The 27,911-nt window shown below is 47.2% G+C and overlaps 1 protein-coding gene across 1 annotated transcript in view; it reads left to right on the top strand.

Moving 5' to 3' along the window:
* PSMD1 (proteasome 26S subunit, non-ATPase 1) overlaps positions 1-27,911 on the top strand; it is a 211,607-nt gene that overhangs the window by 81,858 nt on the left and 101,838 nt on the right. Inside the window, exon 10 of the mRNA XM_063916562.1 lies at positions 21,342-21,430. Coding sequence (XP_063772632.1) covers positions 21,342-21,430 — 89 coding nt within the window. The remainder of the gene's footprint in view (positions 1-21,341; positions 21,431-27,911) is intronic.

Genomic DNA, 27,911 nt, shown 5'->3' with positions numbered 1-27,911 from the left:
AGCGGCTCCGCAGGAGACAGGGCACAAAAAGTAAAGCTTTAGGATCAGGTGGTGTGCACTGGCTCCTCCCCCTATGACCCTCCTCCAAGCCAGTTAGATTTTTGTGCCCGGCCGAGAAGGGTGCAATCTAGGTGGCTCTCCTAAAGAGCTGCTTAGAAAAGTTTAGCTTAGGTTTTTTATTTTACAGTGAGTCCTGCTGGCAACAGGATCACTGCAACGAGGGACTTAGGGGAGAAGAAGTGAACTCACCTGCGTGCAGGATGGATTGGCTTCTTGGCTACTGGACATCAGCTCCAGAGGGACGATCACAGGTACAGCCTGGATGGTCACCGGAGCCTTGCCGCCGGCCCCCTTGCAGATGCTGAAGTAAGAAGAGGTCCAGAATCGGCGGCAGAAGACTCCTCAGTCTTCTAAAGGTAGCGCACAGCATTGCAGCTGTGCGCCATTTTCCTCTCAGCACACTTCACACGGCAGTCACTGAGGGTGCAGGGCGCTGGGAGGGGGGCGCCCTGGGAGGCAAATGAAAACCTATTTTGGCTAAAAATACCTCACATATAGCCTCCGGAGGCTATATGGAGATATTTAACCCCTGCCAGAATCCGTTAAAAGCGGGAGACGAGGCCGCCGAAAAAGGGGCGGGGCCTATCTCCTCAGCACACAGCGCCATTTTCCCTCACAGAAAGGCTGGAGGGAAGGCTCCCAGGCTGTCCCCTGCACTGCACTACAGAAACAGGGTTAAAACAGAGAGGGGGGGCACTAATTTGGCGTTAGAAATATATAAAACAGATGCTATAAGGGAAAACACTTATATAAGGTTGTCCCTATATAATTATAGCGTTTTTGGTGTGTGCTGGCAAACTCTCCCTCTGTCTCTCCAAAGGGCTAGTGGGTCCTGTCCTCTATCAGAGCATTCCCTGTGTGTGTGCTGTGTGTCGGTACGTGTGTCGACATGTATGAGGACGATGTTGGTGAGGAGGCGGAGCAATTGCCTGTAATGGTGATGTCACTCTCTAGGGAGTCGACACCGGAATGGATGGCTTATGTAGGGAATTACGTGATAATGTCAACACGCTGCAAGGTCGGTTGACGACATGAGACGGCCGACAAACAATTAGTACCGGTCCAGACGTCTCAAAAAACACCGTCAGGGGTTTTAAAACGCCCGTTTACTTTAGTCGGTCGACACAGACACAGACAGGGACACTGAATCCAGTGTCGACGGTGAATAAACAAACGTATTCCTTATTAGGGCCACACGTTAAAGGCAATGAAGGAGGTGTTACATATTTCTGATACTACAAGTACCACAAAAGAGGGTATTATGTGGGATGTGAAAAAACTACAGTAGTTTTTCCTGAATCAGATAAATTAAATAAAGTGTGTGATGATGCGTGGGTTCCCCCCGATAGAAAATTATGGGCGGTATACCCTTTCCCGCCAGAAGTTAGGGCGCGTTGGGAAACACCCCTTAGGGTGGATAAGGCGCTCACACGCTTATCAAAACAAGTGGCGGTACCGTCTATAGATAGGGCCGTCCTCAAGGACCAGCTGACAGGAGGCTGGAAAATATCATAAAAAGTATATACACACATACTGGTGTTATACTGCGACCAGCGATCGCCTCAGCCTGGATGTGCAGAGCTGGGGTGGCTTGGTCGGATTCCCTGACTAAAAATATTGATACCCTTGACAGGGACAGTATTTTATTGACTATAGAGCATTTAAAGGATGCATTTCTATATATGCGAGATGCACAGAGGGATATTTGCACTCTGGCATCAAGAGTAAATGCGATGTCCATATCTGCCAGAAGATGTTATGGACACGACAGTGGTCAGGTGATGCAGATTCCAAACGGCAAAAAGGTGTATTGCCGTATAAAGGAAGAGGAGTTTTTTGGGGTCGGTCCATCGGACCTGGTGGCCACGGCAACTGCTGGAAAATCCACCGTTTTTACCCTAAGTCACATCTCTGCAGAAAAAGACACCGTCTTTTCAACCTCAGTCTTTTCGTCCCTATAAGATCATATCTGCCCAGGGATAGAGGAAAGGGAAGAAGACTGCAGCAGGCAGCCCATTCCCAGGAACAGAAGCGCTCCACCGCTTCTGACAAGTTCTCAGCATGGCGCTGAGACCGTACAGGACCCCTGGATCCTACAAGTAGTATCCCAGGGGTACAGATTGGAATGTAGAGACGTTTCCTCTTCGCAGGCTCCTGAAGTCTGCTTTACCAAGATCTCCCTCCGACAAGGATGCAGTATGGGAAAAAATTTCACAAGCTGTATTCCCAGCAGGTGATAATTAAATTACCCCTCCTACTACAAGGAAAAGGGGTATTATTCCACACTATATTGTGGTACTGAAGCCAGAAGGCTAGGTGAGACTTATTCTAAAAAATTTTTTGAACACTTACAAAGGTTCAAATCAAGATGGAGTCACTCAGAGCAGTGATAACGAACCAGGAAGAAGGGGACTATATAGTGTCCGGGGACATCAGGGATGCTTACCTCTATGTCCCAAATTTGTCCTTCTCACTAAGGGTACCTCAGGTTCGTGGTGCAGAACTGTCACTATCAGTTTTAGACGCTGCCGTTTGGATTGTCCACGGCACCCTGGGTCTTTACCAAGGTAATGGCCGAAATGATGATTCTTCTTCGAAGAAAAGGCGTCTTAATTATCCCTTACTTGGACGATCTCCTGATAAGGGCATAGTCCAGGGAACAGTTGGAGGTCGGAGTAGCACTATCTCGGATACTGCTACAACAGCACGGGTGGATTCTAAATATTCCAAAATCGCAGCTGATCCCGACGACACGTCTGCTGTGCCTAGGGATGATTCTGGACACAGTCCAGAAAAAGGTGTTTCTCCCGGAAGAGAAAGCCAGGGAGTTATCCGAGCTAGTCAGGAACCTCCTAAAAACAGTGCATCATTGCACAAGGGTCCTGGTAAAAATGGTGGCTTCCTACGAAGCAATTCCATTCGGCAGATTTCACGCAAGAACTTTTCAGTGGGATCTGCTGGACAAATGGTCCGGATCGCATCTTCAGATGCATCAGCGGATAACCCTATATCCAAGGACAAGGGTGTCTCTCCTGTGGTGGTTATAGAGTGCCCATCTTCTAGAGGGCCGCAGATTTGGCATTCAGGATTGGATGCTGGTGACCACGGAGCCCAGCCCGAGAGGCTGGGGAGCAGTCACACAAGGAAAAAATTTCCAGGGAGTGTGATCAAGTCTGGAGACTTTTCTCCACATAAATATACTGGAGCGAAGGGTAAATTTATAATACTCTAAGCTTAGCAAGACCTCTGCTTCAAGGTCAGCCGGTATTGATCCAGTGGGAAAAACATCACGGCAGTCGCCCACGTAAACAGACAGGGCGACACAAGAAGCAGGAGGGCAATGGCAAAAACTGCAAGGACTTTTCGCTGGGCGGAAAATCATGTGATAGCACTGTCAGCAGTGTTTCATCCCGGGAATGGAAACTGGGAAGCAGACTTCCTCAGCAGGCACGACCTCCACCCGGGAGAGTGGAAACTTCATCGGGAAGTTTTTTCCACATGATTGTAAACCGTTGGGAAATTCCAAAGGTGGACATGATGGCGTCCCGTCTGAACAAAAAACGGGACAGGTATTGCGCCAGGTCAAGAGACCCTCAGGCAATAGCTGTGGACGTTCTGGTAACACCGTGGGTGTACCAGTCGGTGTATGTGTTCCCTCCTCTGCTTCTCATACCTAAGGTGCTGAGAATTATAAGACGTAGAGGAGTAAGAACTATACTCATGGCTCCGGATTGGCCAAGAAGGACTTGGTACCCGGAACTTCAAGAGATGCTTACAGAGGTTTTATGGCCTCTGCCGCTAAGAAGGGACTTGCTTCAGCAAGTACCATGTCTGTTCCAAGACTTACCGCAGCTGCGTTTGTCGGCATGGCGGTGGAACGCCGGATCCTAAGGGAAAAAGGCATTCCGGAAGAGGTCATTCCTACCCTGGTCAAAGCCAGAAAGGAGGTGACCGCACAACATTATCACCACATGTGGCGAAAATATGTTGCGTGGTGTGAGGCCAGGAAGGCCCCACAAAGAAATTTCAACTCGGTCGTTTCCTGCATTTCCTGAAAACAGGAGTGTCTATGGGCCTCAAATTGGGGTCCATTAAGGTTCAAATTTCGGCCCTGTCGATTTTCTTCCAGAAAGAATTGGCTTCAGTTCCTGAAGTCCAGAATTTTGTCAAGGGAGTATTGCATATACAACCCCCTTTTGTGCCTCCAGTGGCACTGTGGGATCTCAACGTAGCTCTGGGATTCCTCAAATCACATTGGTTTAAAACCAGTCAAATCTGTGGATTTGAAGCATCTCACATGAAAAGTGACCATGATCTTGGCCCTGGCCTGGACCAGGCGAGTGTCAAATTGGTGGTTTTTTCTCAAAAAAAGCCCATATCTGTTTGTCCATTCGGACAGGGCAGAGCTGCGGACTCGTCCCCAGTTCTCTCCCTAAGGTGGTGTCAGTGTTTCACCTGAACCAGCTTATTGTGGTGCCTTGCACCTACTAGGGACTTGGAGGACTCCAAGTTGCTAGATGTTGTCAGGGCCCTGAAAATATATGTTTCCAGGACGGCTGGAGTCAGGAAATCTGACTTGCTGTTATCCTGTATGCACCCAACAAACTGGGTGCTTTTGCTTCTAAGCAGACTATTGCTAGTTGGATGTGTAATACAATTCAGCTTGCACATTCTGTGGCAGGCCTGCCACAGCCAAAATATGTAAATGCCCATTCCACAAGGAAGGTGGGCTCATCTTGGGCGGCTGCCCGAGGGGTCTCGGCTTTTACAACTTTGCCGAGCGGTTATTTAGTCAGGGGCAAACACGTTTGTAAAATCCTACAAATTTGATACCCTGGCTAAGGAGGACCTGGAGTTCTCTCATTCGGTGCTGCAGAGTCATCCGCACTCTCCCGCCCGTTTGGGAGCTTTGGTATTATCCCCATGGTCCTTTCAGGAACCCCAGCATCCACTAGGACGATAGAGAAAATAAGAATTTACTTACCGATAATTCTATTTCTCGGAGTCCGTAGTGGATGCTGGGCGCCCATCCCAAGTGCGGATTATCTGCAATACTTGTACATAGTTACAAAAATCGGGTTATTATTGTTGTGAGCCATCTTTTCAGAGGCTCCGCTGTTATCATACTGTTAACTGGGTTCAGATCACAGGTTGTACAGTGTGATTGGTGTGGCTGGTATGAGTCTTACCCGGGATTCAAAATCCTTCCTTATTATGTACGCTCGTCCGGGCACAGTATCTAACTGGCTTGGAGGAGGGTCATAGGGGGAGGAGCCAGTGCACACCACCTGATCCTAAAGCTTTACTTTTTGTGCCCTGTCTCCTGCGGAGCCGCTATTCCCCATGGTCCTTTCAGGAACCCCAGCATCCACTACGGACTCCGAGAAATAGAATTATCGGTAAGTAAATTCTTATTATATATATATATATATATATATATATATATATATATATATATATATATATATATATATATATATATATAGAGAGAGAGAGATACAATTCAGCCGGCACTCAACTCCACATCAAGCAGCTTGCCCCGGTGCCGTAGTCCTAAGTGTACATACAACTCCAAACGTGGAAAGAAGGCACTCCAGAGGCACAATCAAAATGGAAAAAGCTGTATTGGAAAGTGACGTTTCGGGGATAACCCCTTCCTCAAGACATAACCAACAAGTGTAGTATGTGAACTTACCCATACATGTACCCCTGAGCCAGCAGCGTCATCCCCCGTCTCTCCCGTCGCCGGCCGCCACTGTGATGCACTTCCGGGCCGTGGCTCTGCCTGGTAGGCATGGCAACCCAGGCCGCTTGCGTTCCATCCCGGAATGCTCATAGTGCAGTCCGGGCTCAAGAGCGCTGCTGGGGGTCGGAGGCTGGTATTGCCGCATGGCTCCTAACAAGAGTCTATAACAAAAAATACATGAAGAAAAAATACATAAAACAAAAAGGCCGTGGAGCATCAAATTACAGAACTTCAGGTCATTATTATACCATATAGACTATAGCACAGACGATCATAGCACAGTACCGTCTAATTACAGACATATTCTATATATGGCTACAGGATCGCTACATAAGACTATTCCAGTTGATTTTATCATTAAGCCCCATAGGTGACATAGTATTAAGTCTAAAAATCCATCTGGATTCAGCCAGGAGTAAAGCTTTCTGACGATCACCACCCCTTATGGACAGGGGAATGTGGTCAATCATGAAATATTTCAACATAGAGAGGGTATGGCCCTTAGATTTAAAGTGGCGTGCCACGGGCTGATCCAAATTTCTGCCAGCTAGACTAATGGCAGAACGGTGTAGAGCCATTCTGTCCCTAAATGGCCTCGAGGTCTGTCCAACGTAATAGAGCCCACAAGGACAACAAATTACGTAGACAACAAATTCTGTTCTACAGGTAAGAACATGCCTGATATCAAATGATTTGTCGCAATGTGGATGAGAAAATTTCTTGCAAGGCTGCATATACTTACAGGTTGTGCAGTTAAAACAACTATAACATCCAGGAGGCTTATAGTATACATTAGGTGTAATCACTTTGCCTAACCCAGAAATATCAGATTTGACCAGCCGGTCGCGGAGATTACATCCCCTTTTAAATGCTGCCATAGGCCTAGTTTCCCTGAAGCAAGGTAATTCACTATCTGTTTTGACAATCTGCCATAGTGCTTGAGTAGCTTTTTTAATAATTGGGCTTGCTGTGGTAAAGTTGCTAACCCAAGGGATACACTTATCTTGATCTCGTGTTTTTGATTGCAACAATTGGGACCTAGGCATTTCTAATACCAAAAGTTTTTGTTGGTTCAGAACCTTCAGGTCATAGCCACGCGAGGTGAATTTCACAATAAGATCATCCAAGCGTTCCGGTAGCGCCGTGTGATCACTAACTATCCTAGCTATTCTCATCATCTAAGACAGGGGTAAACCCCGTTTCAGAGATAGCGGATGATGACTGTCAGCTCTTAAAGTATTGCGATCAACATTTTTGTAAAAAATGTCAGTGCTAATGACTCCATCTGAAATCATGACCTTAACGTCTAAGAAGTGCATCACCTCTGGACTACAGGAATAAGTGTACTTGATGCATGAATTCTGACTATTCACCCTGCTCATGAGGTTATCAAAACTGTCTCTACCCCCGGTCCACAGAATGAATATATCATCTATGTACCGGGAGTAGAGCAGAAGATGCTGACTCACTTCGGGGCAGTTCAGGAAATTATGTTCTTCTTGGGCAAACATAAATACATTTGCATATGAGGGGGCTACTGCCGACCCCATAGCACATCCCCTTAATTGCAAAAAGAACTGACTATCGTACAGGAAAAAGTTCCTGTATAGAGTCAGCTCCAACAGCCTGATAAACAGATTATGGTCAAAAATCTCAGGGTCAAGATAGCATCCAAGAAAACTACGCATAGCCTCCACACCATCCACATGTTGAATGGAGGTGTAGAGGCTACAGACATCAAGGCAGCACATAATAGTACCCTGTGGTACTAGCGTGACATCAAGTAACAATTTAATGAAACTAGTGGTGTCCTTAAGGAATGACCGCTTCCTCAGCAGTAAAGGTTGTAAAATAAAGTCCAACAGCTGAGCTATTGTTTGTAGCAATGAGTTCCTGGCCGATATAATTGGCCTACCAGGGGGGGAAACACTGTCCTTGTGCAATTTCGGTAATGTATACAACACAGGAGTTACAGGATGTTCTTTGTATAGGATCTTCTGTAGGGCTGGAGTAAGCTTACTTTTTACTATGTCCCCTTCTTACTATGTCCCCTATGGGGCTTAATGATAAAATCAACTGGAATAGTCTTATGTAGCAATCCTGTAGCCATATATAGAATATGTCTGTAATTAGACGGTACTGTGCTATGATCGTCTGTGCTATAGTCTATATGGTATAATAATGACCTGAAGTTCTGTAATTTGATGCTCCACGGCCTTTTTGTTTTATGTATTTTTTCTTCATGTATTTTTTGTTATAGACTCTTGTTAGGAGCCATGCGGCAATACCAGCCTCCGACCCCCAGCAGCGCTCTTGAGCCCGGACTGCACTATGAGCATTCCGGGATGGAACGCAAGCGGCCTGGGTTGCCATGCCTACCAGGCAGAGCCACGGCCAGGAAGTGCATCACAGTGGCGGCCGGCGACGGGAGAGGCGGCGGGAGAGACGGGGGATGACGCTGCTGGCTCAGGGGTACATGTATGGGTAAGTTCACATACTACACTTGTTGGTTATGTCTTGAGGAAGGGGTTATCCCCGAAACGTCACTTTCCAATACAGCTTTTTCCATTTTGATTGTGCCTCTGGAGTGCCTTCTTTCCACGTTTGGAGTTGTGTGTGTGTGTGTGTGTGTGTGTATATATATATATATATATATATATATATATATGTATAGAAAAGAGGCTGTCTTAAGAGATATATATATATAGATATATAGATATATATATATATATATATATAAAAAACATGCCCAAAGAGACATGAGTCTACTGGGTCCTAGAGTCAAAGCTATGTCGATTTCTGCTTGACGTGTCCTGTAGAATATGCAATGGACAGATGATGCCGACTTAAGAGGCATATGGAAGGCTGAGGATTGTGTGGAGAAGGGTTCTCGGACCTGGTCTCCACAGCTATAGCTGGTAATTCTGATATTTTGCCTTATATTCCTGCACAGCCTAGGAAAGCACGACATTATCAAATGCAGCCTTTCGAACAAAGAAACAAGAAAGTCTGAGGTGCGTCCTTTCTTGCCAGGGGCAGAGGAAAGAAGCTGCACAACACAGCTAGTTCCCAGGAACAGAAGTCCTCCCCGGCCTCTACAAAATCCACCGCATGTCGCTGGGGCTCCACAGGCGGAGCTAGGCCCGGTGGGGGCACGCCTTCGTAAGTTCAACCACAAGTGGGTTCACTCCCTGCTAGATCCCTGGGCAATAGATATTGTATCTCAGGGATACAAGCTGGACTTTGAGGAGATGCCCCCTCACCGACTGCCCTGCCGGCTTTTCCCCACGAGAGGGAAACAGTGTTAACTGCAATTCACAAATTGTATCTTCAGCAGGTGGTGGTCAAGGTTCCCCTCCTTCAACAAGGAGGGGGTTATTATTCGACCATATTGTAGTCCCGAAACCGGACGGTTCGGTCAGACCTATATTGAATTTAAAATCCCTGAACATATACCTGAAAAGGTTCAAGTTCAAGATGGAATCGCTAAGAGCGGTCATTGCAAGCCTGAAAGGGGGAGATTTTATGGTGACTCTGGACATAAAGGATGCATACCTTCATGTCCCCATTTATCCACCTCATCAGGCGTACCTCAGAATTGCGGTACGGGATTGTCATTACCAATTTCAGACATTGCCGTTTGGTCTCTCCACGGCCCCGAGAATATTCATCAAGGTTATGGCGGAAATGATGGTGCTCCTGCGGAAGCAAGGTGTCACTATTATCCCGTACTTGGAAGATCTCCTCATAAAAGCGAGATCAAGAGAGCAGTTGCTCAACAGTGTATCACTTTCTCTGGAAGTGTAACGGCAACACGGCTGGATTCTATATATTCCAAAGTCGCAGTTGGTTCCGGTTCCTACAGCTCATCTGCCTCTCCTAGGCATGATCCTAGACACAGACCAGAAAAGGGTTTATCTCCCGATAGAGAGAGCTCAGGAGCTCATGACACTGGTCAGGAATCTATTAAAACCAAAACAGGTGTCAGTGCATCACTGCACTCGAGTCCTGGGAAGGATGGTGACATCATACGAGGCCATTCCCTTCGGCAGGTTCCATGCGAGGATCTTCCAATGGGACTTCCTGGACAAGTGGTCCGGATCACATCTTCAGATGCATCGGTTAATCACCCTATCCTCCAGGGCCAGGGTGTCTCTCCTGTGGTGGCTGGAGAGTGCTCACCTTCTCGAAGGTCGCAGATTCGGCATTCAGGACTGGGTCCTGGTGACCACGGATGCAAGCCTCCGAGGGTGGGGGGCAGTCACACAGGGAAGAAATTTCCAAGGGCTGTGGTCAAGTCAGGAGACTTGCCTTCACATCAACATCCTGGAACTAAGGGCCATATACAACGCCCTACGTCAAGCGGAGTCCCTGCTTCGCGACCAACCGGTTCTGATTCAGTCAGACATCATCACCGCAGTGGCTCATGTAAACCGCCAAGGCGGCACAAGGAGCAGGGTGGCGATGGTAGAAGCCACCAGAATTCTTCGCTGGGCGGAGAATCACGTAAGCACACTGTCAGCAGTGTTCATTCCGGGAGTGGACAACTGGGAAGCAGACTTCCTCAGCAGGCACGACCTCCACCCGGGAGAGTGGGGACTTCATCAAGAAGTCTTCACGCAGATTGCAAGTCGGTGGGAACTGCCACAGGTGGACATGTTGGCATCCCGCCTCAACAAAAAGCTGCAGAGATATTGCGCCAGGTCAAGGGACCCTCAGGCGATAGCTGTGGACGCACTGGTGACCCCGTGGATGTTCCAGTCGGTTTATGTATTTCCTCCTCTTCCTCTCATACCCAAGGTGCTGAGAATCATAAGGAAAAGAGGAGTGAGAACAATACTCATTGTTCCGGATTGGCCAAGAAGGACTTGGTATCCAGATCTGCAAGAAATGCTCACAGAGGACCCGTGGCCTCTGCCTCTAAGACAGGACTTGTGCAACAGGGGCCCTGTCTGTTCCAAGGCTTACCGCGGCTGCGTTTGACGGCAGGGCGGTTGAACGCCTGATCCTAGCATTCCGGATGAGGTCATTCCTACGCTGATAAAGGCTAGGAAGGATGGGACGGCTCAACATTATCACCGTATATGGCGAAAATATGTGGCTTGGTGTGAGGCCAGGAATGCCCCTACGGAGGAATTCCAGCTGGGCTGTTTCCTTAACTTCCTACAGTCGGGAGTGACTTTGGACCTTCAATTGGGTTCCATTAATGTTCAGATTTCGGCCTTATCCATTTTCTTTCAAAAAGAACTGGCTTCTCTGCCTGAAGTTCAGACGTTTGTAAAGGGAGTGCTGCATATTCAGCCCCCTTTTGTGCCTCCAGTGGCACCTTGGTATCTTAACGTGGTGTTGAGTTTCCTGAAATCACACTGGTTTGAACCACTCAAAACGGTGGAAGTAAAATATCTCACGTGGAAGGTGGTCATGCTATTAGCCTTGGCTTCGGCTAGGCGTGTGTCAGAATTGGCGGCTTTGTCACATAAAAGCCCTTATCTGGTTTTCCATGCGGATAGAGCAGAATTGCGGACCTGCCCACAATTTCTGCCGAAAGTGGTTTCATCCTTTCATATAAACCAACCTACTGTGGTGCCTGTGGCTACTACTGACTTGGAGGATTCCGAGTCACTGGATGTGGTCAGGGCTTTGAAGGTTTATGTAGCCAGAACGGCTAAGGTCAGGAAAACAGAATCTTTGTTTATCCTGTATGCTTCCAAAAAGCTTGGGGCGCCTGCTTCAAAGCAAACTATTGCTCGCTGGATCTGTAACACGATTCAGCAGGCTCATTCTGCGGCTGGGTTGCCGCTGCCTAAATCAGTTAAGGCCCATTCCACAAGGAATGTGGGCTCTTCTTGGGCGGCTGCCCGAGGGGTCTCTGCAATACAGCTTTGCCGAGCGGCTACTTGGTCAGGTTCAAACACCTTTGCAAAGTTCTTCAAGTTTGATACCCTGGCTGAGGAGGACCTTGTGTTTGCTCATTCGGTGCTGCAGAGTCATCCGCACTCTCCCGCCCATTTGGGAGCTTTGGTATAATCCCCATGGTCCTTACGGAGTCCCCAGCATCCACTAGGACGTTAGAGAAAATAAGATTTTACTTACCGGTAAATCTATTTCTCGTAGTCCGTAGTGGATGCTGGGCGCCCGTCCCAAGTGCGGACTTCTTCTGCAATGCTTGTATATAGTTATTGCTTAAATAAGGGTTATGTTATAGTTGCATCAGGGTTTATCTGATGCTCTGTGATTGTTCATACTGTTAACTGGGTAAAGTTATCACAAGTTATACGGTGTGATTGGTGTGGCTGGTATGAGTCTTACCCTGGATTCCCAAAATCCTTTCCTTGTACTGTCAGCTCTTCCGGGCACAGTTTTTCTAACTGAGGTCTGGAGGAGGGACATAGAGGGAGGAGCCAGAGCACACCAGAATCTAAATTCTTTCTTAAAGTGCCCATGTCTCCTGCGGAGCCCGTCTATTCCCCATGGTCCTTACGGAGTCCCCAGCATCCACTACGGACTACGGGAAATAGATTTACCGGCAAGTAAAATCTTATTTTTTTTAATTTCGGTTTCAGACTTTTGAAACCTTATATAAGCTTTTCAGAGTCACATTCTCTCAGAAGAAATCATCTTCCAATTGTGTTTTATATCATTTCTGGAACTCTCTCTCATCCTGTGGCGCTATAATTCAAGCCCTGCAATAATACGAGTAACGCCAGTGTTTTGCTACTTCACAGGACAGCAGAAGTGTTCTTCTTTCTTCTGAATGGGTACTTATACCTAGCTACTCTCTCATTTTCTCATTTGTTGCCCAGGCAGATGACAAAGAAGCAGAAGTGGCTGGTATTTCAGACCCTATTCTCTGTCACCAAAATATCCAAAGCTAAAGTGGCTGATATCTTGGACTCAATCCCCTGTCACCAAAAATAATGGTATATTATTCTATGGGACATATTGACCTTAACAATAACTATTTGTTTTAATGCTACAGTACTACTTTAGAGGTGTAACAGAGTTATATCCAGATTTTCTGTGTATTCCCATACATTACTACTGATATTGGCTCTTTTATATCTAACTTTGATCTTAGAGGGTGTGTCAGGGCATTCCCAATGCTTTGTGGAATATACTCGCCTACGGTCAAACCACACTGAGTGTGTCTGATCTTGGAAGCAATACACTGTGGGGCCTGGTCAGTACCTGTTGGGGTGACCTACAGGGAATACCAGGTACCGTAGGTATTTTACTCTAGCACACTGCATTGGTCCTGATACATTTCTGGAACAACAATAGTATTACATGAGAATTTGTACATCATTGGGATCTACTGAGCCTGGTGAAAATCCTCCTCTTTTCAATCTTCCCTAATTTTAGGGTGGTGAATAATTCTTTAATTTCACCGAAGAGATATTTACAACTAAAATATATTTTCGCTTGAGGAGATGTATTGCCATACGATATACTTGATGTGGATTTATTACTCCTATCTTATGACTCATTTTCCCTTTTGGAAGGATTTCAATAAAAGTTATATCTTTTCTCTGACGTCCTAGTGGATGCTGGGGACTCCGTCAGGACCATGGGGATATAGCGGCTCCGCAGGAGACAGGGCACAATAATAAAAGCTTTAGGATCAGGTGGTGTGCACTGGCTCCTCCCCCTATGACCCTCCTCCAAGCCTCAGTTAGATTTTTGTGCCCGACGAGAAGGGTGCAATCTAGGTGGCTCTCCTGAGCTGCTTAGAATAAAAGTTTAAGTTAGGTTTTTTATTTTCAGTGAGTCCTGCTGGCAACAGGCTCACTGCTACGAGGGACTTAGGGGAGAGAAGAAAACTCACCTGCGTGCAGGATGGATTTGCTTCTTAGGCTACTGGACACCATTAGCTCCAGAGGGAGTCGGAACACAGGTCTCACCCTGGGGTTCGTCCCGGAGCCGTGCCGCCGACCCCCCTTGCAGATGCCGAAGTTGAAGAGGTCCAGAGGTCCAGAAACAGGCGGCAGAAGACTTTCAGTCTTCATAAGGTAGCGCACAGCACTGCAGCTGTGCGCCATTGTTGTCAGCACACTTCACCAACAGTCACCAACTGTCACTGAGGGTGCAGGGCGCTGGGGGGGGGCGCCCTGGGCAGCAATGTATAATACCTTTTTATGGCTAAAATACATCACATATAGCCCTTGAGGCTATATGGATGTATTTAACCCCTGCCAGATCTCACAAACTCCGGGAGAAGAGCCCGCCGAAAAGGGGGCGGGGCCTATTCTCCTCAGCACACGGCGCCATTTTCCTGCTCAGCTCTGCTGTGAGGAAGGCTCCCAGGCTCTCCCCTGCACTGCACTACAGAAACAGGGTTAAAACAGAGAGGGGGGGCACTTATTTGGCGATATGATTACATATATAAAAATGCTATAAGGGAAAACACTTGTATAAGGGGTTGTCCCTGTATAATTATAGCGTTTTTGGTGTGTGCTGGCAAACTCTCCCTCTGTCTCCCCAAAGGGCTAGTGGGGTCCTGTCCTCTGTCAGAGCATTTCCTGTGTGTGTGCTGTGTGTCGGTACGTGTGTGTCGACATGTAGGAGGACGATGTTGGTGAGGAGGCGGAGCAAATTGCCTGTATTGGTGATGTCACTCTCTAGGGAGTCGACACTGGAATGGATGGCTTATTTAGGAATTACGTGATAATGTCAACACGCTGCAAGGTCGGTTGACGACATGAGACGGCCGGCAAACAAATTAGTACCTGTCCAGGCGTCTCAGACACCGTCAGGGGCTTGTAAAAACGCCCATTTACCTCAGTCGGTCGACACAGACACAGACACGGACACTGACTCCAGTGTCGACGGTGAAGAAACAAACGTATTTTCGTTTAGGGCCACACGTTTCATGTTAAGGGCAATGAAGGAGGTGTTACATATTTCTGATACTACAAGTACCACAAATAAGGGTATTATGTAGGGTGTGAATAAACTACTTGTAGTTTTTCCTGAATCAGATAAATTAAATGAAGTGTGTGATGATACGTGGGTTTCCTCCGATAGAAGATTATTGGCGGTATACCCTTTCCCGCCAGAAGTTAGGGCGAGTTGGGAAACACACCTTAGGGTGAATAAGGCGCTCACACGCTTATAAAAACAAGTGGCGTTACCGTCTCCAGATACGGCAGCCCTCAAGGAGCCAGCTGATAGGAAGCTGAAAAATATCCTAAAAGTATATACACATATACTGGTGTTATACTACGACCAGCAATCGCCTCAGCCTGGATGTGCAGCGCTGAGGGGGCTTGGTCGGATTTCCTGACTGAAAATATTGATACCCTTGACAGGGACAAGATTTTATTGACTATAGAGCATTTTAAGGATGCATTTCTATATATGCGAGATGCGCAGAGGGATATTTGCATTCTGGCATCAAGAGTAAATGTGATGTCCATATCTGCCAGACGACAGTGGTCAGGTGATGCAGATTCCAGACGGCACATGGAAGTATTGCCGTATAAAGGGGCGGTCCATCGGACCTGGTGGCCATGGCAACAGCTGAAAAATCCACCTTTTGTTACCCCAAGTCACATCTCAGCAGAAAAGGACACAGTCTTTTCAGTCTCAGTCCTTTCGTCCCCATAAGGGCAGGCGGGCAAAAGGGCCAGTCATATCTGCCCAGGGGTAGAGGAAAGGGAAGAAGACTGCAGCAGGCAGCCCATTCCCAGGAACAGAAGCCCTCCACAGCTTCTGCCAAGTCCGCAGCATGACGCTGGGGCCGTACAAGCGGACTCAGGTGCGGTAGGGGGTCATCTCAAGAGTTTCAGCACGCAGTGGGCTCACTCACAAGTGGACTCCTGGATCCTACACGTAGTATCCCAGGTGTACATTGGAAATTCGAGACGTCTCCCCCTCACAAGTTCCTGAAGTCTGCTTTACCAACGTCTCCCTCCGACAGGGAGGCAGTATTGGGAACAATTCACAGGCTGTATTCCCAGCAGGTGATAATCAAAGTACCCCTTCTACAACAAGGGAAGGGGTATTATTCCACACTATATTGTGGTACTGAAGCCAGACGGCTAGGTGAGATCTGAAATATTTGAACACTTACATACAAGCGTTCAAATCAAGATGGAGTCACTCAGAGCAGTGATAGCGAACCAGGAAGAAGGGGACGATATGGTGTCACTGGATATCAGGGACGCTTACCTACATGTCCAAATTTGCCCTTCTCACCAAGGGTACCTCAGGTTCGTGGTACAGAACTGTCACTATCAGTTCAGACGCTGCCGTTTGGATTGTCCACGGCACCCCGGGTCTTTACCAAGGTAATGGCCGAAATGATGATTCTTCTTAAAAGAAATATGGACGCTTTCCTGATAAGGGCAAGGTCCAGAGAACAGTTGGAGGTCGGAGTAGCACTATCTTAAGTAGTTCTACGACAGCACGAGTGGATTCTAAATATTCCAAAATCTCAGTTTTTTCCGACGACACGTCTACTGTTCCTAGGGATGATTCTGGACACAGTCCAGAAAAGGATGTTTTCTCCCGGAGAAGAAAGCCAGGGAGTTATCCGAGCTAGTCAGGAACCTCCTAAAACCAGGAAAAGTATCAGTGCATCATTGCACAAGGATCCTGTGAAAAATGGTGGTTTCTTACAAAGCGATCCCATTCGGTAGATTTCACGCAAGAACCTTTACGTGGGATCTGCTGGAAAAATGGTCCGGATCGCATCTTCAGATGCATCAGCGGATAACCCTGTCTCCAAGGACAAGGGTGTTTCTTCTGCGGTGGCTGCAGAGTGCTCATCTATGAAAGGGCCGCAGATTCGGCATTCAGGACTGGGTCCTGGTGACCACGGATGCCAGCCTGAGTGGCTGGGGAGCAGTCACACAAGGAAAAAATTTCCAGAGAGTGTGATCGAGTCTGGAGACTTCTCTCCACATAAATATACTGGAGCTAAGGGCAATTTACAATGCTCTAAGCTTAGCAAGACCTCTGCTTCAAGGTCAGCCGGTATTGATCCAGTGGGACAACATCACGGCAGTCGCCCACGTAAACAGACAGGGCGGCACAAGAAGCAGGAGGGAAATGGCAGAAACTGCAAGGATTCTTCGCTGGGCGAAAAATCATGTGATAACACTCTCAGCAGTGTTCATTCCGGGAGTGGAAAACTGGGAAGCAGACTTCCTCAGCAGGCATGACCTCCACCCGGGAGAGTGGGGACTTCATCGGGAAGTCTTCCACATGATTGTAAACCGTTGTGAAAAACCAAAGGTGGACATGATGGCGTCCCGCCTGAACAAAGAACTAGATATTGCGCCAGGTCAAGGGACCCTCAGGCAATAGCGGTGGACGCTCTGGTAACACTGTGGATGTACCAGTCAGAGTATGTGTTCCCTCCTATGCCTCTCATACAAAAAGTACTGAGAATCATAAGAGGGAGATGAGTAAGAATGATACTCGTGGTTCCGGATTGGCCAAGAAGGACTTGGTACCCGAAACTTCAAGAGATGTTCACGGAAGACCCGTGGCCTCTACCTTTAAGAAAGGACCTGCTCCAGCAGGGGCCTTGTCTGTTCCAAGACTTACCGCGGCCGCGTTTGACGGCATGGCGGTTGAACGCCGGATCCTGAAAGGGCATTCCAGATGAAGTCATCCCTACCCTGGTCGAAGACAGGAAGGATGTAACCGCAAAACATTTTCACCGCATTTGGCGAAGATATGTTGCGTGGTGTGGGGCCAAGAAGGCCCCTACAGAGGAATTCCAACTGGGTCGTTTCCTACATTTCCTGAAAACAGGACTGTCTATGGGCCTAAAATTAGGGTCCATTAAGGTTCAAATTTCGGCCCTGTCGAATTTCTTCCAGAAAGAACTGGCTTTAGTGCCTGACGTTCAGATGTTTGTAAAAGGGGTACTGCATATACAGCCTCCTTTTGTGCCCCAGTGGCACCTTGGGATCTCAATGTTGTTTTGAGTTTCCTAAAGTCACATTGGTTTGAACCACTCACCACTGTGGACTTAAAATATCTCACATGGAAAGTGACGATGTTATTAGCCCTGGCTTCAGCCAGGCGTGTGTCAGAATTGGCGGCTTTATCATATATAAAGCCCTTACTTAATTTTTCATTCTGACAGGGCAGAATTGAGGACTCGTCCTCAATTTCTCCTTAAGGTGTTTTCTGTTTTTCACATGAACCAACCTATTGTGGTACCTGCGGGTACTAGGGACTTGGAGGACTCCAAGTTACTTGACGTTGTCAGGGCCCTGAAAAATATGTTTCCAGGAAGGCTGGAGTCAGAAAATCTGACTCGCTGTTTAGCCTGTATGCACCCAACAAGATGGGTGCTCCTGCTTCTAAGCAGACGATTGCTCGCTGGATTTGTAATACAATTCAGTTTACACATTCTGTGGCAGGCCTGCCACAGCCAAAATCTGTAAAAGCCCATTCCAAAAGGAAGGGGGCTCATCTTGGGCGACTGCCCGAGGGGTCTCGGCTTTACAACTTTGCCGAGCAGTTACTTGGTCAGGGGAAAACACGTTTGCTAAATTCTACAAATTTGATACCCTGGCTGAGGAGGACATGGAGTTCTCTCATTCGGTGCTGCAGGGTCATCCGCACTCTCCCGCCCGTTTGGGAGCTTTGGTATAATCCCCATGGTCCTGATGGAGTCCCCAGCATCCACTAGGACGTCAGAGAAAATAAGATTTTACTTACCGATTAAATCTATTTCTCGTAGTCCGTAGTGGATGCTGGGCGCCCATCCCAAGTGCGGATTGTCCGCAATACTTGTACATAGTTATTGTTACAAAAATCGGGTTATTCTTGTTGTGAGCCATCTTTTCAGAGGCTCCTTCGTTGTTATCATACTGTTAACTGGGTTCAGATCACAGGTTGTACGGTGTGATTGGTGTGGCTGGTATGAGTCTTACCCGGGATTCAATATCCTTCCTTATTATGCACGCTCGTCCGGGCACAGTATCCTAACTGAGGCTTGGAGGAGGGTCATAGGGGGAGGAGCCAGTGCACACCACCTGATCCTAAAGCTTTTATTATTGTGCCCTGTCTCCTGCGGAGCCGCTATATCCCCATGGTCCTGACGGAGTCCCCAGCATCCACTACGGACTACGAGAAATAGATTTATCGGTAAGTAAAATCTTATTATAAACTGTTTTTCATAAATTTTTCAAATATAGTATAAGTGTGCCCCAGGTTAGACATAGTCGCTTCTGTGTTTTTTTGCGTCTTTGCAAGAATCAGTCCTTTTATTGATAATTTATCGAAACTATTCTCTGGGAGCACCACCAACCCAGCGCTATTTACACTTACGTTTACATAGCCATATGTTGGGTTTCTAAATATAAATATCTTATAAATACAGATCCTGTGCAGACTTACCCAACTTTGTTGTGTGTATCTTGTTTGGTTTGTTACTGTTGTTTGTTATATCATTATGTCTGTTTAGTGTTGGGTGTCTTTCTCTCTCCACTCTCCCATCTCGTCTTGGAGTTATTTAAACCTTTCTGAGGTCAGGTTATAAGTGCCAGGCTCCGCACACCACCATTTATGCCCCAGTGTTCAAATGTTTCCCATGGAATCGGAGAAAGGGATTTTACTGCCAAGTACAAAAATCCTATTATTAAGTTTACATTATTATTTTTTTAGCACATGTGGGCAGGAGTAATCTGCCCATGCCCCTTATAACCAGTTCAGATTGAGTCACTTCTCTTACACATGAATTAGCCTGGACCTTGTTCACACACCTTTAATGTTCTACTCGGTGACGTGGAGTGACGGAGTCTGGAATAGGAAATGGTGTGACGGAGTCTGGAATAGGAAATATTCTCCCCCGCCTAAGCTTCTTCTAGAGTTTCTCTCAGAGTTCTGGCGTACCGTCCAAGTAGAGTGTGGCTCCAGTAGGTTTGAGATTAGAAATAAATCCAGTTATGAGGAGGACATGCATGTAAACTCTGCTAGCTTTGCTAATGTGTTTACCATCCAATTGGAGGAAGACCTTGAGTGCTGTCCCTACTACGTTGGTAGGAGAGTAAGCCAGGCCTGCGTTTCAAAGCTGCTGAGCTGAAGGCATTGCTAAAGTGTAGGATTGTTGACTTGTTTAATTTGCACTTTGGTGAAGTCCTGTTTATTTGGTGTGGGTTTTTTTTTCCTTCTTGAGGCACCTCCGAACACATTTCGTCTAGCAACATAAACATGCACAATCAGATGTTTTATCGCCAAGGGGTTACATAAATTGCTAACATAGTAATATCACATTAAATGAAACAATATGTTAGGGTGAACAGTAAAAGGAAAAAAGTCTGTTTCAAGTAATTAACAGCCCTCCATCACGGCTACATAGGACATTAACAAACTATGAACCACTATGACGCTTTCTTCTGATTGTGGAAGATATCTAATAAGCCCCTATAGCGGAGGTGTGGAAATTTTCAGAGGGGCTGCTTGATGAATTCACTTAAATCACTAAAAGGTAGTAGGAGTCAACCTTCAGCCATCGGTTAGTATGAGAGGGTCATCCAATAGTATTTATGCTCATACCACAACATATGTTTGAAGGCGTTCCTATTTCTCTTCTGAAAATCAACTGGAATAGTGGTAACAAAAGTCTTCCATGTAGACCCCTTGCTTTTTAGTTGTAGAGTTGTTGCAGTGTTTAGTTGTGTGTCATAATAAAAATGTGCATTTCTCAATCACTGTTTGCTTAGGTCAGAGGTTCTCAAACTCCACACGGTGCATGTTTTGCAGGTCACCTCACAGAATCACAAGTGAAATAATTAGCTCCACCTGTGGACCTTTTAAAATGTGTCAGTGAGTAATTAATACACCTGTGCACCTGCTGGGTTACCTGCAAAACATGCACTGTGTGGGCTCCCGAGGACCGAGTTTGAGAACCTCTGGCTTAGGTGATCTATGTAAACCACTGCAAGTTACTGGGAAGACCCTATGTGATGCATACAGTTGACTCCAGACCCCTTAGCAGACAAGTCAGCTGGCAGGGCCGAGAGAGCTTAACATTATCCTCCCCTGATGTCTCAGCTGCTATCACATTTACAGTGGGCTTTTGGGCACTGTATTATTTATAAGGTGCCAAAAGAATTCCGTAGCACAGACCGGGGATACAACTGACTGTTCTAGTCTGAACTCCCCTAATTTACAAACAAGTGGATTTTCACATGAATACATAATTACCGTGTCCAATTAGCATAATTATGTAAAGAAGAAAAGACCTGAGTACTGTCATATTCACAAGGAGATTTCTTAATAAAACGGTTTCTGTGAAATAACATTTAATGCACAAATGTAAGAAGTTTTCTATGGCAAACCATTAACTTTTGCAGAACTTTAGCGCATTAGACTATGCATTTTATTCCCAAGCAAGGTCTTGTATTCTAGATTGAGTCTATAAAATTCCCCATCCACCTATCAAATTACAAATAGGTCATGGCACCCACATATCAAAATAACTTGCATCCATGTCCCAATAGAACATTGTAAAATGAGAAATGCATTAACTTGGTCCAGAAATTAATTGAACAAAAATTTATTTTTTCAGGACGCGGTGAGAAACTCTGTATGTCACACAGCTACTGTAATAGCAAATTCATTCATGCACTGTGGCACCACCAGTGACCAGTTCCTCAGGTAGGTTCGATGCCCCTATTTCTGCTTCAACTGCAAACCACTTTAATATTTTAGTAAGTTTTTACAGAAATTGTATTGTTTGCACTTTATCTTTCATCTATGGGGAACGCTGGAGATATACTGGGTATAGGTGGTGCTGGAGGGGTCTGGGCACTGAATAGTTAAAACTTTCCAGCGCATGCTCCTCCTCCCATATACCCCACCTACTGCCCTGGACAGATAGTTATTCTTAGTGCCCTCAGGTGTTGGACATGTTTTTTTCGGAGTTGCGGTTGCAGCTGTTTGGTTTTTTATTAGTTTTTTATTTTATTCATAGCTACTGCGGATGCAGTGCTCACACCAGCTGCCCCATCTGCCTTACCTGCTTTGGAAAGTTGAGATTTGGCAATGCACAGGGAACAGGGGGTTGTGTGTGTTTGCAGCACAATGACTGCGTGGTGCTCTACTTCCTCACTGGACCACCAGGGACATTTGGACTAATGGGATGCAGTGAGAACGGTGGGAGTTGTGGTGGGAAGAGGGGGCCTTTTCCCCGTTGTCTCCTCAAACGCCTTTTTACCTCGCCCCCTATTATAGGCAGCAGGCCAGATGTCTTCTCGCTGTCTTTACCTCCCTGAGACTAGACTGCTGCATTCAGCTTTATTATCAGAGTCTGCATCAAAACGCGAATAAGATTCATTTTTGGCAAGAAAAGACGCCCAACGCTAATGGAGATGCACTGGACCTATCAGCTCACTCCAGGCATCTCCCACTGAGTGGTGCATTAAGGCCAGATGTATGAGGACACATTTGAAGTTCTGTGTCCTCTACCTAAACTTGCAGGGTGTGCATTTGTGAACTTTGCATATTTCTGTGTGCATGGTTCTTCAGTGCTGTTGTGTAAATTTAAGACCAGAATTTATTTAAAATTCTGTATAGTTCTGTTAATCTGGTAGAAATCTGTTTATCATGTTTAGCGAGTAATGCCAATATTCTGCTATCTGTATACACATGTCATTTGTTGTGCCTTATTTTGTTTACACTACTATTATATAGTTTGTACAGCGTTTAGATCCTCTGTTATATAGCCATTTTACGTATTGTTTGGCTGTCTCCTGTTTAGTGTACACCAGTGATGACTAACCTTGACACTCCAGCTGTTGTTGAACTACACATCCCAGCATGCCCTGCTACAGTTTTGCTATTTGGCCTTGCTAAAACTAATGCAGGGCATGCTGGGATGTGTAGTTCAACAGCTGGAGTGTCAAGGTTAGCCATCACTGGTGTACATCATTCCTCTCAGGGTACTACATGCCTTATGTTGGTTTTCCAAGCCAGGTTTTTAAGTATGCCTGTCAATGGAAATTCTTTCAGGGCTGCCCTGATGAGTGCTTCTGTGCAAAAACACAGTTCCTGCAAAAATGAGAACAAATTTGCTGGTGCGTTTCAGTATCAATTATGTTTGCTTTGCTTCAGTGCTGCATCCTGGTTCCTTTGTGACAGCCCCCTGCCAGAGCCCTCATGGGCTTTCACTCTCGCAGGCAGATCTGTTGCTGGCGAAGCAGTTGGTCTGCTCCAGGCCATCATCTGCAGGTTCTACTTGCTGCTAGGCGATCTCTCTGACTCCGTTTTTGAAATGCAGATTCAGTATTCAAGTTTTTGGACCTGAATTGGCTAAATGATTGCTGCTGCGGCTGTCTCCAAATAGGTCTTCTCTCCTCAGCTCCTAAGGCCATGATCTCTTTTCAGTCCATTCGTCCTCAGGGCAAATAGAGATTTTAGCCCTTCTCTCTGAGCCAGTGTTTCTCTAACGTCCTAAGTGGATGCTGGGGACTCCGTCAGGACCATGGGGAATAGCGGCTCCGCAGGAGACAGGGCACAAAAATAAAGCTTTAGGATCAGGTGGTGTGTACTGGCTCCTCCCCCTATGACCCTCCTCCAAGCCTCAGTTAGGTTTTTGTGCCCGTCCGAGCAGGGTGCAATCTAGGTGGCTCTCTTAAAGAGCTGCTTAGAAAAAGTTTTTTAGGTTTTTTATTTTCAGTGAGTCCTGCTGGCAACAGGCTCACTGCATCGAGGGACTTAGGGGAGAGAATTTCAACTCACCTGCGTGCAGGATGGATTGGATTCTTAGGCTACTGGACACCATTAGCTCCAGAGGGAGTCGGAACACAGGTCTCACCCTGGGGTTCGTCCCGGAGCCGCGCCGCCGACCCCCCTTACAGATGCTGAAGATTGAAGGTCCGGAAACAGGCGGCAGAAGGCTCTTCAGTCTTCATGAAGGTAGCGCACAGCACTGCAGCTGTGCGCCATTGTTGTCACACACTTCACACCAAGCGGTCACGGAGGGTGCAGGGCGCTGCTGGGGGCGCCCTGGGCAGCAATATTTTATTACCTTAAGGCAAAAGAATACATCACATATAGCCATTAAGGCTATATGTATGTATTTAACCCATGCCAATTATCTAAATCCACGGGAGGAAAGCCCGCCGAAATAGGGGGCGGGGCTTATTCTCCTCAGCACACAGCGCCATTTTCCTGCTCAGCTCCGCTGTGAGGAAGGCTCCCAGGACTCTCCCCTGCACTGCACTACAGAAACAGGGTAAAACAGAGAGGGGGGGGCATTTTTTGGCGATATACTGGATATATTTAAGCTGCTATAAGGAACAACACTTATATAAGGTTGTTCCCATATATATTATAGCGCTTGGGTGTGTGCTGGCAAACTCTCCCTCTGTCTCCCCAAAGGGCTAGTGGGGTCCTGTCTTCGATAAGAGCATTCCCTGTGTGTCTGCTGTGTGTCGGTACGTGTGTGTCGACATGTATGAGGACGATGTTGGCGTGGAGGCAGAGCAATTGCCGATAATGGTGATGTCACCCCCCAGGGAGTCGACACCGGAATGGATGGCTTTGTTTATGGAATTACGTGATAATGTCAGCACATTACAAAAATCAGTTGACGACATGAGACGGCCGGCAAACCAGTTAGTACCTGCCCAGGCGTCTCAGACACCGTCAGGGGCTGTAAAGCGCCCTTTACCTCAGTCGGTCGACACAGACCCAGACACAGAAACTGAATCTAGTGTCGACGGTGATGAAACAAACGTATTTTCAAGTAGGGCCACACGTTATATGATCACGGCAATGAAGGAGGCTTTGCATATCTCTGATGCTGCAAGTACCACAAAAAGGGGTATTATGTGGGGGGTGAAAAAACTACCTGTAGTTTTTCCTGAATCAGAGGAATTAAATGATGTATGTGATGAAGCGTGGTTTAACCCAGATAGAAAAATGCTAATTTCAAAAAAGTTATTAGCATTATACCCTTTCCCGCCAGAGGTTAGGGCGCGCTGGGAAACACCCCCTAGGGTGGATAAGGCGCTCACACGCTTATCAAAACAAGTGGCGTTACCGTCTCCGGATACGGCCGCCCTCAAGGATCCAGCAGATAGGAGACTGGAAACTACCCTAAAAAGTATATACACACATACTGGTGTTATACTGCGACCGGCCATCGCCTCAGCCTGGATGTGCAGTGCTGGGGTCGTCTGGTTGGATTCCCTGACTGAAAATATTGATACCCTGGATAGGGACAGTATTTTATTGACTATAGAGCAATTAAAGGATGCTTTCCTTTATATGCGAGATGCGCAGAGAGATATTTGCACTCTGGCATCGAGAGTAAATGCGATGTCCATATCTGCCAGAAGGAGTTTATGGACGCGACAGTGGTCAGGTGATGCGGATTCCAAACGGCATATGGAAGTATTGCCGTATAAAGGGGAGGAATTATTTGGCGTCGGTCTATCGGATCTGGTGGCCACGGCAACTGCCGGAAAATCCACCTTTTTACCTCAGACCCCCTCCCAACAGAAAAAGACACCGTCTTTTCAGCCGCAGTCCTTTCGGTCCTATAAGAACAAGCGGACAAAAGGACAGTCATATCTGCCTAGGGGCAGAGGAAGGGGTAAGAGAGGGCAGCAAGCAGCCCCTGCCCAGGAACAGAAGCCCTCCCAGGGTTCTGCAAAGCCCTCAGCATGACGCTGGGGCCTTACAAGCGGACTCAGGAACGGTGGGGGGTCGACTCAAGAATTTCAGCGCACAGTGGGCTTGCTTACAGGTGGACCCCTGGATTCTGCAGGTAGTATCTCAGGGTTACAGGTTGGAATTCGAGAAGTCTCCCCCTCGCCGGTTCCTAAAGTCTGCTTTGCCAACGTCTCCCTCAGACAGGGCGACGGTATTGGAAGCCATTCACAAGCTGTTTGCTCAGCAGGTGATAGTCAAGGTACCCCTCCTACAACAGGGAAAGGGGTATTACTCCACGCTATTTGTGGTACCGAAGCCGGACGGCTCGGTAAGACCTATTCTAAATCTGAAATCTTTGAACCTGTACATACAAAAATTCAAGTTCAAGATGGAGTCACTCAGAGCAGTGATAGCGAATCTGGAAGAAGGGGACTTTATGGTGTCCCTGGACATAAAGGATGCTTACCTGCATGTCCCAATTTGCCCTTCACATCAAGGGTACCTCAGGTTCGTGGTGCAAAACTGTCATTATCAGTTTCAGACGCTGCCGTTTGGATTGTCCACGGCACCTCGGGTCTTTACCAAGGTAATGGCCGAAATGATGATTCTTCTGCGAAGAAGAGGCGTATTAATTATCCCTTACTTGGACGATCTCCTGATAAGGGCAAGGTCCAGAGAACAGCTGGAGGACGGAGTAGCACTAACCCAAGTAGTGCTGCAACAACACGGGTGGATTCTGAATTTTCCAAAATCTCAGTTGACCCCGACAACACGTCTGCTGTTCCTGGGAATGATTCTGGACACGGTTCAGAAAAAGGTGTTTCTTCCGGAGGAGAAAGCCAGGGAGTTATCCGAACTTGTCAGGAACCTCCTAAAACCAGGGACAGTGTCTGTACATCAATGCACAAGAGTCCTGGGAAAGATGGTGGCTTCTTACGAAGCGATTCCATTCGGCAGATTCCACGCACGAACTTTTCAGGGGGATCTGCTGGACAAATGGTCCGGATCGCATCTGCAGATGCATCAGCGGATAACCTTATCGCCACGGACAAGGGTGTCTCTTCTGTGGTGGTTGCAGAGTGCTCATCTGTTAGAGGGCCGCAGATTCGGCATACAGGACTGGGTCCTGGTGACCACGGATGCCAGTCTGAGAGGCTGGGGAGCGGTCACACAAGGAAGAAACTTCCAGGGAGTATGGTCAAGCCTGGAGATGTCTCTTCACATAAATATACTGGAGCTAAGAGCGATTTACAATGCTCTAAGTCTGGCAAAACCCCTGCTTCAGGGTCAGCCGGTGTTGATCCAGTCGGACAACATCACGGCAGTCGCCCACGTAAACAGACAGGGCGGCACAAGAAGCGGGACAGCAATGGCAGAAGCTGCAAGGATTCTTCGCTGGGCGGAAGATCATGTGATAGCACTGTCAGCAGTATTCATTCCGGGAGTGGACAACTGGGAAGCAGACTTCCTCAGCAGACACGATCTACACCCGGGAGAGTGGGGACTTCATCCAGAAGTCTTCCACATGATTGTGAACCGTTGGGAAAAACCAATGGTGGATATGATGGCGTCCCGCCTCAACAAAAAACTGGACAGGTATTGCGCCAGGTCAAGAGATCCTCAGGCAATAGCTGTGGACGCTCTGGTAACACCGTGGGTGTTCCAGTCAGTGTATGTGTTCCCTCCTCTGCCTCTCATACCAAAAGTACTGAGAATTATACGGCAGAAGGGAGTAAGAACGATACTAGTGGCTCCGGATTGGCCAAGAAGAACTTGGTACCCGGAACTTCAAGAGATGCTCACGGAGGATCCGTGGCCTCTACCTCTAAGACGGGACCTGCTTCAGCAGGGACCGTGTCTATTCCAAGACTTACCGCGGCTGCGTTTGACGGCATGGCGGTTGAACGCCGAATTCTAAAGGAAAAAGGCATTCCGGAAGAGGTCATTCCTACACTGGTAAAAGCCAGGAAGGAGGTGACTGCACAACATTATCACCGCATTTGCAGAAAATATGTTGCGTGGTGTGAGGCCAGGAAGGCCCCCACGGAGGAATTTCAACTGGGTCGATTCCTACATTTCCTGCAAACAGGATTGTCTATGGGCCTCAAATTGGAGTCCATTAAGGTTCAAATTTCGGCCCTGTCGATTTTCTTCCAGAAAGAATTGGCTTCAGTTCCTGAAGTCCAGACTTTTGTAAAAGGAGTACTACATATACAGCCCCCGGTTGTGCCCCCAGTGGCACCGTGGGATCTTAATGTAGTCTTGGATTTTCTCAAATCCCATTGGTTTGAGCCGCTCAAATCGGTGGAGCTGAAGTATCTCACATGGAAAGTAACCATGCTACTGGCCCTGGCTTCAGCCAGGAGAGTATCAGAATTGGCGGCTTTATCATATAAGAGCCCATATCTGATTTTCCATACGGACAGGGCAGAACTGCGGACGCGTCCTCATTTTCTGCCTAAGGTGGTGTCAGCGTTTC

The sequence above is a fragment of the Pseudophryne corroboree genome, chromosome 4 (genome assembly GCF_028390025.1).
Source record: "Pseudophryne corroboree isolate aPseCor3 chromosome 4, aPseCor3.hap2, whole genome shotgun sequence".
Classification (NCBI taxonomy): Eukaryota; Metazoa; Chordata; class Amphibia; order Anura; family Myobatrachidae; genus Pseudophryne; species Pseudophryne corroboree.
This window is presented reverse-complemented; position numbering and strand designations above follow the sequence as displayed.